We start from the raw sequence: 11776 nt of genomic DNA on the forward strand, positions 1-11776 counted from the left end.
TAGGATCTATTTTCTTTTTTTAAATATATTTTTATTGATTTCAGAGAGAAAGGGAGAGGGAGGGAGAGATAGAAACATCAATGATGAGAGAGAATCACTGATCAGCTGCCTCATGCACACCCCCTACTGGGGATAGAGCCTGCAACCCAGGCATGTGCCCTTGACCGGAATCGAAACCTGGAACCCTTCAGTCCACAGGCCGGCGCTCTATCCACTGAGCCTAACCGGCTAGGGCAGGATCTACTTTCTTAACAACTTTCAGGTATATAACAGTGTTAATTAACTATAGTCATCATGTTGTTCATTTTATGGATTTTTAAAGTTATTTTTTTTATTTTGGGTTCTAGTACAATGCTCTATAGAGTAAGCAAATATTCTTGATATAGGGAGTTTCATATAAACCTAAGGAATTTGACCTTGCAATTCTGTTAACCTAAAAACATTATCCTAAGTTGTGGTGATCATCAATTTTGGACTATAACCTGGTGGGTAGCAGAATTTTAATATACTAATCACACACAAAAAAAACATTTATCATCCTGGTGGCCCCCAGGCTTTTTTATGACTCCCTAGTTATAATTACCAAGTCTTCACTTCCACACTCTTTAACAAGGTAACTCCTTTTCCGAGATCAGGAAGCTGTGTGACAGTGGCCTCTGCTCTTGGTCACATGGACAAGCACCAGTCCAATGAGAATCGGAGAAGACTTGGAGTCCACACCACAGGACCACTGCATCTGAACTGTCTCAAGTCTGCATATTCCCACCATGCCTCAATCTTCCTCTCTTTCATTGTTTGCTGGCCAGATATAAATTTAAACTTTCAATGTTTTCACTTCTCTGGTCAGGACAGAGTAATATGAGTTCAGAATTTCAGCCTGTTTTTAAAAATCATTTATCAACCTGGTGGCCCCCAGGCTTTTTTATGACCCCTAGTTATAATTACCAAGTCTTCACTTCCACACTCTTCAACAAGGTCTGTAACTCCTTTACCGAGATCAGGAAGCTGTGTGACAGTGGCCTCTGCTCTTGGTCACATGGACAGGCACCAGTCCAATGAGAATCGGAGAAGACTTGGAGTCCACACCACAGGACCACTGCATCTGAACTGTCTCAAGTCTGCATATTCCCACCGTGCCTCAATCTTCCTCTCTTTCACTGTGCTGGCCAGATAAATTTAAACTTTCAATGTTTTCACTTCTCTGGTCAGGACAGAGTAATATGAGTTCAGAATTTCAGCCTGTTTTTACAGCTTTAATTACTTAGATAAATTATAAATCAGATTCATTTCTTTAAAACTATTATAATACTCATCTAGACTATAAAAGTGTCACACTAAATAGCGAACAGCCAACAACTGCAGCAGTAATTATTAAGGTTAACTCTTCCCTAGCCATTCACATTTTTTACTGTTAGTTTTTAAATGCCATTTTTTGTGACCATGCTTAACACTTTGCTGATTTTTATTTTTGAAAGACAAATTCATCGTACTTTGCATTTATGTAAATTTACCTAAGAACAACAAATAAAGATTGAACTCTAGTTAATGACCTGCATGCTAAAGTATTTAGGACAAGCGCAATATGCTCTGAAATGCCTCCAAAAAATAAGATGGATAAATTAATGCAGGGAGAGGCGGGATAGGTATGTGATGAAGCAGATATAATACAATGTTATCGTAGAATTATGTGGTGGGTACATGGGTGTTCACTGGAAAATTCTTCCAAACTTTGACGATGCTTGAAATTTTTTATAATAAAAATGTTAGAAAAGTCACTTAACATTAAAATAATAATCAAAATGAACAAGTAAAATTCCTAACAATCTAGTACAAACTCACAACCCGAACTCTCAATTTTTTTTCACATTAATGGTAGAAGCACAGAAATACTTGAAGCAACTTTACTCATGGTTCCAATCTAGTCCAATTTGAATTGCTAGAGGTATACATTTAGAAATTTCTCAGACCACCCAACATTCACAGGAGTAAGACTTAGCATTTAATTAACTGATCTGACCAGGACACTGACATTTTGAAAGAAGTCTCCTTCCCAAAACAGGATGACTTTCATTAACATGCTCCTTTCACACTTACTCTGTCCTGTATTAGCTCTGACCCTTACAGAATCAAAAGATGTTTTTTAACACCATGCTTATATTGTTATTTAATCAAAGTTTAGCATAATGTTATGTCATGATAGATATCAATCATTTCTTCTCTTAGAGATCATTGAAAAGATGTCTGTCTAGTTCTTTTTCTTGAGAATTTTTTAAAATCTTTTTTGGGGGGTAGTAAGAGAAGGGAAATAAGAAATTAACTCAGGAATTAGAACAAACTTTTTAGGACCTTTTTTATGTTTAGATATACCAGTCAATAGGCCTCATAGGCACAGATTATTAACCCTGAATCTGGAGAGAAAATAATCAAAATACATTATCACTGATAAAACAGATCACAGTTAACTGTTCCTCTTGTCTCCTCTGAAAATGGGAAGAAGGAAAAATTGAAACCACTATCCCTCTAGTGGTGATACAGTGAGGGAGGAAAAAAAAATTTTTTTTCAATTAAACTTCAGTCCAGCCGGTGTAGCTCAGTGGTTGAACATCAGTCCATTAACCAGGAGGTCATGGTTCAATTCCCAGTCAGGGCACATGCCCGGGTTGCAGGCTCGATCCCAGTGTGGGGCATGCAGAAGGCAGCCGATCAATGATTCTCATCATTGATGTTTCTCTCTCTCTCTCTGCCTCTCCCTTCCTCTCTAAAAAAATCAATAAAAACATATTTTTAAAAATTAAAAATTACAATTTAGTCTCTATTTTCTTGGTGAAATTTTTGCCCTCAATAGTTTTCACCACATTTTTCTACTTTCTCCCATTCCCAATTTTTTCTTAACATGCAAACAAATTCAAATAAACTGCCAGTCAAAAATACAACTCACTTTACCTAGCAGGTTTGGCTCAGTGGATAGAGCATAGGCCTGCGGACCAAAGGGTCCCCGGATTTGATTCCGGACCAGGGTGTGTACCTTGGTTACAGGCTCCTCCTCAACCTGGGCCCTGGCCATAGCTCATGCAGGAGGCAACTAATCTATGTGTTTCTCTCACATGGATCTTTCTCTGTCTTTCCCTCTCTCTTCCACTCTCCCTAAAAATCAATGGAAAAATATCCTCGGGTGAGGATTAACCAAAAAAAATGCAACTCACCTTCACGCCCACCCCTCAGCGTGATATCAGAGGAGCAGCTTGTGAAGGACCTAGAGCCCAAAGAGTCCAAGCTTTCAAATGAATCTTCTCTCCTATGGCTGCCTGCGGGCACAGGGAACTCTCCCCGGTCAGCACACCAGATGTCTCCGTACCCACTGTCCCTGCCACTTCGTTTCAGGCAGCTGGAGTCTTCAAGTGCCTAAAAAAATTTTTTAGAGAATAAGTTAGCATAAAATCCCAAACTGTAGTCAGTCATTACTTGTTTGTTTGCATAGCTCAAGTTGTGCTTCATTTGATAGGTGAGGCAACAAGGTCTCCTGTTAATCATAAAAATCTGATTTTAAAAAATCAGAATATAAATCTGCGTTCCCACAACTAATAGTTGGTCCTCATGTAACAACAAAGAGGTATACATTATCATTTAATAAAGTAGTACAATCTATATAAAATTAAGGAAGGGGAGAGATTTTAATATGAAAAGCTACTAACTAAATTAATATACTAAAATCAGTTATCTAGAGTTATTTGGCAATAAATATGGAGTTAAATAGAAAAATCAAACTGGACTTTGATATCCAAAAGAAGACAAATTAATCATAACCATCCTACATTCTGCAAATAGTTGAGGAGATATATGTTAAATAAAAAAAGTAGTTAAATTTTTTAACAAAAAGTTTAAAACAGAGAGGAGCAAGTACAGCAGGTATACACGTCACAGAATTTATCTATTTTCATCGATTAAGAAACCTAGATCTGAACCAAGAAAAGCAGACTTGTTGGCTGACATACAAAATATTTTCCCTGAATCTAAATTAAATATTTGTTTGGCTCATGTAAGAGGTGCACAAAAACATGGCAAATGTCAATAACTATAGGTTTATAAATCACATAGCATTTACACAAAATCCGTATTTCTAATTAGCATCTCTCTATGTAAGTACATAGCAAAATACAACTGGATTTTTTAAAATTAGGATTTAAGTAATGTATAAAGCCCTTAGCAGAGTCATGATACAGAGTAATAATTAATTAATGAATTAATACAGAATAATAAACTCTTAATGTTTTAATATGGTGAATGTAACTGTCATTATAGTAAAAGTCAGGAATGTTAGCTTCAGGTGACTTCACTAAAACAGAGATGGTTTAAAGAACCTAGGGATTCCCAACAACCAAACGTAAGATGTGGGCCTTAATTAAATCATGATCCACACAAAAAAGCTATGAAACAGAGTTGGGAGATAATTGGGAAGATTTGAATATGGACTGAATATTAGATAATGGGGTATATTTATGAATTTTCTTAAGTATAATAGATATTGTGGCTATATGGAAGAATTTCCATATACCAAAAATAAAAACTCTTATTCTTAAGACACACATACTAAGTATTTAGGGGTGAGATCTCTGCAATTTACTTTAAAATGATTAAGTAAATAAAACATAGATGGATGAACAGATACATAAATAGATAAAGTCAATATGGGAAATTTTTAATAATTGAATCTGATGACATATTTGTTGTACTCTAACTATGAGAATATTATAAACATTCTCAACATATGAAAAAATCGACAAAAGAACATTTACAATGAATAATCAGCAGCTCCGTCAGGCATACTTTTGGCTAAGGCTGGATTTGTCAATCTGTAGTTGAATTTTTGGACAAGTGTTTGAAGAACCAATAAAGTCCAGTAGAACTAGATTTTTGCATGCTTTGGATGCCAGACAAACTGGTGTTAGAATTAACATCCTGTCATGAAAATGTAAGCACCTACCTTGTACCTTATTTCTAAGCAGATGGGGAAGCTGGGCCTAATGCTGGTATCACCTAGATATGTCTCATAATATAAAATGATTAAAAATTTTAAGTAAATCTTTTTTTAATTGATTTCACAGTGGAAGGGAGGGAAAGAGAGACAGAAACATCAATGGTGAAAGAGAATCGTTAATCAGCTTCCTCCTGCACACCCCACACTGGGGATTGAGCCTGCAACCCAGACATGTGTCCTTGACCGGAATCAAACCCGGGAACCTTCAGTCTGAAGGCCAACCCTCGATCCACTGAGCCAAACCAGGTAGAGCGTAAGTAAATCTTTTGATCCATCAGGCTTCTATAGACATACTGTTGTAGACATAGGGTCCTCTCACTACACAGTGAGATGACTTTTGACCTCATAAATGTTAAAGTATTTATAACAGGCCACCACAGTTATAAAAGAACCTGAGTCTGACCCTGGTGCCTGGTTATGTAGGACTTCACTCTGACAAGTCACCTGAGTCACCTCCAACTTATAGGGTGACTCAGGTGCAACAGCTTATCCCAAGTGTTTTTTTAACTGATATCTTGGATTGGCCATTAAGCATTATCTACTTAAGTTGGAAAGTTTGATGAACACAATGGTTTTGATTTTTAACAAAACAGGTGCCAAACAGGTTACAGATCCACACACCTCTTGTGGCTATTCCCACTCTATAATAATGGAATAAAACCACAACTATAGTTTTTAAGTATTGAAAAAAAAATTTTAACTAATGAAAAATGTTTACCTACTTCTGGTGACAGGAAACAGCCTGTAATAGAGCATTCCCAGCACATACACTGCACCAGCCTTATTCAGCCTGAGTCAGACTGCCATAAAAAGGACCAAGGGCTGTTGAGAACACTAACACAGGGGCCAAAGTACCATATTGTTTTTAACTGGATGTTTTCTTAGCTGAAATAACTGAGGCAAAGCTATAATCATGCCCAAAGTCCCCTGCACGTTCCTCCATCAGTCTTACCCGCCTCTACCCTCCTCCACTGCAGTGACTTATCTGCTCATCTGTCTCCAACAGACAATTGTGCTGCACGAGGATGGATTCTTTGTCTTGTGCGTTTTCCCAACACCTGCTACAAGGCTTTGCATGATAATATCTCAAATATTACCTGAATTAACTGTTTCAAGGAATTTGAATAGAGTGCTATAAACTCTTTACAATTCAAAAATAACAAAAATAAGCCCTGGCTGGTGTGCTCAATGGTTAGAGCATTGGCCCATGCACCAAAGGGTCTCGGATTCAATTCCCGGTCAAGGGGATGTACCTGGGTTGCAGGTTCAATCCCCAGCCCTGGTCAGCTCATGTAGGAGGCAACAATGTACCACTCTCACATTGATGCTTTTCTTCCCCCCCCCCCCCCCCCCCCCCCCCCCCCCAATCACCATACTGTTGTCTGTCTATGAATTTTGTGGTTTTTGCTCAATCCCTTCACTTTTTCACCCAGTCCCCCAATCCCACTCCTCTCTGACAGGTGTCAGTCTGTTTTCCATATCTATGAGTATGTTTCTGTGTTATTTGTTCATTACATTCCACATATAAGTGAAATTATATGGTACTTGTCTTTCTCTGAATAGCTTATTTCACTTAGCATAAGGTTGATCCATGCTATCACAAAAGGTAAGACTTCCTTCTTTTTATGGCCAAGTAGTATTCCATTGTGTACCACAGCTTTTTTATTTACTCCACTACTGATGGGCACTTGGGTTGCTTCCAAATCTTCGCTATTATAAACAATGCTGCAATGAACATAGTGGTGCATATATTCTTGTGAATTAGTGGTTTGGGTTTCTTCAGATATATTCACCAAAGTGGAATCACTGGGCCATAAGGCAGTTCCATTTTTAATTTTTGGAGGAACCCCCATAATGTTTTCCACATTGGCTATACCAGTTGGTATTCCCACCAACAGTGCACGAGGGTTCCATTTTTTTCACATCCTCACCAACACTTGTTTGTTGCTTTGCTGATGACAGCCACAATGACAGGCTGGAAGTAATATCTCATTATGGTTTTAATTTGCATTTCTCTGATGATTAGTGACATTGAGTCCTCCATGAATAAAAGATACTAAAAATTTTTTAAAATTGCGTAGCTTCCATACATTTTAATAACCCTGAAGAACCTTTCTATTACAGGTTGAATTCATAATGAACATATAAAGATTTAAGTATACAAAGTATCTAAGAAAGGAAACGAATGCCTATTGTGGAGTTAGCTAGAATTAAGAGATAAATGCCTATACCCTGGACACTGTTCTGAAATAGACTCACTCACTCCCTGGTGGTGGCATACAAAGCCAGCCCATGAGTAACAATCCTCTCTACCCATCCCAATCTAGACCAGAGCAAAGATAGTCAGACCTTCCACATTTGCTATAGAGAAGGAGAAGAATGAAATGGAAGGAAAACCGAAAGGGGGAGGGAGAGAAGAAGAGAAAATAGTATTAGTTATAGTGATCATCTCATACAGATATAGTTTCCTTACCTTGGTCAGAGCTTGTCCCAAAAGATTCTCAAATGCTTTCAAATTAAGATATGGACCATTATAGTAGGGGTTACTTTGTGCTTTTCTTCCCAGCCAGTACAATGTTATCAAAACCTTTCAAAAGAGTCCATAAAACAAAAAGATCAGTCTATTTATAGCAACTAACTGCAATCTCAAATGCATGTGAGCACTCCGGATAAAAGAGCATATCTATCTATAGCTGAAAGATTTTTCTTTTAAATTATGGGAAGGAAAAGAGTCATTAAAAATGTGACTCATTCTTCCTAGATTTCACAGTTAGATTCCTGGTCAGGGCACATGCCTAGGTTTCGGACTCAGTCCCCAGGTGGGGGCATTCAGGCATTCTCTGAGCACATTCTCAGACCAAAAGCCCAGATCCCAACTTCATATATATAGTAGAATTCATTCATGCATTCTACTAGTACATATGAAGGGGGGGGGGGGATTAAACTTTTAAAGCAATAAATATTTTTCTAACAACAAACTTAGTAAATGGACACTTAAAATCAATAAGTCTCAGCTTTCCTAAAGGTACTGAGCTCTTATGTTTTTAATAAGCTGTCACATCAGAAATTCTTCTAATACATTAGAATATTATAGATATTATATAAGTCCACATTGAATAATCATCTAGAGTTCTTAAACATTCAGTGTTGTTCCTTAAAGTCTGATTTGATGGTTTCTGACTTACTCCCCTAAAAATCCTAACATGTGTTTACCACATTACTAACATATGAAAAACCACTTTCTAAGCTTAAACTATCCTCTTATTACCATGAAGACAGACAATATGTTTTAACCATATTTTAACATATTTAGAGTTTGTGACTGGTTGGTTTCTAGCAAAAATTTCATAGAAAAAAATATAACAGAGAATATCAGATATTTTTAGATCCCACTGCTTATTACATAAAAAGTTTAAAAAATCTACAATATTCCATTAAACATATCTTACATTTTTCACTCTCCTATCGGTCTCTTCTTGCCTGCAAAGAAAAAAGAGAAAATATCTATTAATATCTAAGAACTTTAAATTATTAATTATTAACTGAAGCTCATTCCTATGAATATTAATACCACCTGGAAGTTCAAAAACTTCAGAAAAAAATTTCCTGCATTCATTGATTTCATGAAATATAAGCGTCAGTTTCTATTAAAAAGGTTGTATTTTCTCATTTTATTCATTACAATCTGGTTTCTAAAATGCAGTATTTGCATTTTTTGTATTTATTTTAAACAATGCTTAAACCGAGAGTCCTCCAGCTATGCAGTCAGTGCCATGGTTCTCCACCAGGTCTGAGATCTGAGCCCCATCCAACCCGGTCACAGCAGGTGAGTTACCGACCTCAGCTAAGGCAGCTGAACTCACAGTGCCAAGAAACTTAACGTGGACGGAGAGATTTCCCTTTTTTTTTTTTTTTTTTTACAGACAAGCATATTAAAGGGGTTGATTTTGCCTCTAAGTGTAGTTTTGGCTGAATTTCTAACATTTGGATTCGTGGTTTGGTTTATTTTTAAATGTCTAACCAAGCTCATTCCCTGACCAACCCCCACTTACAAATGAAAACATCTTAACCATGTTTTTATTTCTGGAAATTTTAAATATTCAGTTTGTGTCTCTTGATTGGTCTGAAACTCTTCCCCAAAAAAGGCGGCAGTCGGCTTTCATGCTCCTGAGTAACTACTTCCCAGTGAGACTGGAATGAAAGATGTGGGTGCTTCTGAGATGCTTGTCCTAGGGCAGTGATGGCGAACCTTTTGAGCTCAGCGTGTCAGCATTTTGAAAAACCATAACTTAACTCTGGTGCCGTGTCACACATAGAAATTTTTTGATATTTGCAACCATAGTAAAAAAGAGATCTATATTTTTGATATTTATTTTATATATTTGGATGCCATTTAACGAAGAAAAATCAACCAAAACGATGAGTTCACCTGTCACCTCTGACACGTGTGTCCTAGGTTCGCCATCACTGTCCTAGGGCCTGCAGGGGAGAGCTACGGCTCTGTGGTCACTGAGCCCAGGTTACTGAATGAAGGTCCTGGGTTCCATTTCAGTCAAGGTCATGTACTGGTTGGGGGCATGATCCCTGGCCCTGGTCCGGGTACTTGGGGAAGGCAACCAATTAATGTGTCTCTTTCAATAGAAGTTTCTCCCTGTCTCTTCTCCTACTTGCCAATCTCTCTAAATATCAATGGAAAATATATCCTCGAGTGAGGATTAGCACCAACAAAAAAAAAAGTTAAAATAAAATAAAAATAAAAAGGCATGAAAAAAAATTGTCTAAGAGCCAGGGCAGGATGTCCCTGGGAAAATCTCCACTGTCAGCACCACCATCCAGGACAGGTGCCCGAGGTGGGTACTAACCATCACACCTGCTCATAGAAGAGGAACAGGCCTGGGGGACACTGACCCAAGGTCACACAAGGAATGAGTCCTGAGCTGGGATTTGAAACGAAGTAGGGTGCCCTGGGCATGCCTGCTCGGCCCTGGTTCAAAACTGCCTCTCCCTTCCAGGAAACGCCAGCAGAAGCCCAGCTCAGGACTCACTGGGCACATCTGGGCCTACAGTGCATTTGGCTCATGGGCCCACATGTGTGTGGTTGCGGTGAATTTGTACTGCAGACAAATTCCATGATTCCTCGTGGAGGCAGCCTGGGCTTGTGCTGTCTGTCCCTTTCCAGGACACCACTGGCTCCAGACGTCAGCACTCACCAGGGGCCTCCACTCATCACTCCAGAGTCTGTTCAGTGGCGTTGTCTTCTCTACATGACTCAGAGTTCCCCAGAGTCAGAACCTGGCACACACACTGGGTGCTCAGGGGTGTCTGTGGGGTGAGTGACTGACAGGAGAAGAATGGAAGCCTAGAGGAAGGCAGTGTAGGCCAAGAGCTCCACATGGAGCAGTGGGCTGGCCCCAGTTGGCCTTCCTCACACTGACAATGGCCACCCATTCCTTCCACAGAGATCTAAGGAGCCATGATTGCTCCCTGGCTTCAAAGAGCCTCTGGTCCAGCAGACAACAGGCTGTCAGACAAATACAGAACAGAGTGATATTGGGGGACAGGCTTACTGAAGAAGGGACCTGAGGGCCGATGGTCATAAGGGAAATCATTGGGGGTGTGGTGAAGTGAAGGGGTGCCATGAGGGCAGAAATGGGGCCATGGAAACACTATGTAGTGAGGGAAGGCACTTGCTACCTGGGAAGGGTTCTCTGTGGAAGAACCCTGACCCGAAGATAAACGTCACCTCGTTGCAGCTGCCATGATGTGACAGGGTTACGTGTGATTGGCCCATGTTTATTTCTCTCCCGGCTCCAAGATCCCAAAAGAGCCCATGCATCTGCCTTCAGTGCCTCTCGGGCTTGAAAATGTCTAACTCCCAGGCCTGACCTCTTTCCCTCTAATCACATTCTTAGATTTAATCTTCTCCACCCAGTTGCTGAGCTAATCTCATCTTTCCCAGAGGAGACCCACCCTTTTCCTCCTGGGAGGGACAGAAGATGGAATCTCTCCCTTTGCCCTCCAGGATGGCACTGTCTGCCCTCCAGCTTGCCTCCTTTTAAATTCTAAATTCACCCAGAGAAGAGTCTTTCCATCTCTCGGGTTCCATTAGGATGGCTCAGCCCCACACTGCCCAGCCCTGACCCCTGCTTCTCATGGTGATTCTGTCCTGACCTCCCTCAGAGAAGCCTTGTGGTCTGAAGGGCCCCCCACATCCTCAAACAACCACCGCTTGTTCCCTGAAGGAGCTCATGATCTGCTGTGTCACCTGACATAAAACCTAAGTGACAACTAGATGCATGGACACATTTCTTTTTTTCTTGGGGATGCCACCATTGTCTTCTCACCTTTTTTAACTGTGGATAATTTGGATTACTCTAATGTGGCCAAAGATCCCAGCAACCACACTCTCAGGTTGTGTTTTTTTTTTTCCTTTCTAACGTCAGGAACGCATTTCACCTTTCACTCTCTCACACCAAGTATGATAGCTATGGGCCATCTGTCCACCTCAGTCAGTGCCTTTGGAAGGAATCAATGAGCCAGTCTTCAACCTTGCCCCTCCCTAACTTTCTCTTTCCTAAACGGATATCTGGGTCAATCAATTAATAGGGAGAAACGCATAAATCCCATTAGGATTATGGGGTTTAGACCAGGGGTTCTGATTGGATGTTAGCATTTGAGAAGGTGTATAAAAACCTCAGGCACCAGAGGAGAGATTCAGAGTCCTCCAGCTCTGCAGTCAGT

General features: G+C 39.7%; 1 protein-coding gene across 9 annotated transcripts in view; it reads right to left on the minus strand.

Moving 5' to 3' along the window:
* The window catches only part of LMO7 (LIM domain 7), a 217723-nt gene that overhangs the window by 58024 nt on the left and 147923 nt on the right, over positions 1-11776 (minus strand). For 8 of the 9 annotated variants that reach the window (XM_014544074.1, XM_014544082.1, XM_014544078.1 and 5 more), the window contains 3 exons: positions 8485-8515; positions 7509-7622; positions 3204-3402 (listed from right to left, as the gene is read on the minus strand). In XM_014544074.1, coding sequence (XP_014399560.1) covers positions 3204-3402; positions 7509-7622; positions 8485-8515 — 344 coding nt within the window. Of the gene's footprint in view, positions 1-945; positions 1080-3203; positions 3403-7508; positions 7623-8484; positions 8516-11776 lie in introns of those variants that run through there. The other variant, XM_014544075.1, reaches the window with a different exon arrangement.

This window comes from Myotis brandtii, unplaced genomic scaffold (assembly GCF_000412655.1).
Source record: "Myotis brandtii unplaced genomic scaffold, ASM41265v1 scaffold350, whole genome shotgun sequence".
Classification (NCBI taxonomy): domain Eukaryota; kingdom Metazoa; phylum Chordata; class Mammalia; order Chiroptera; family Vespertilionidae; genus Myotis; species Myotis brandtii.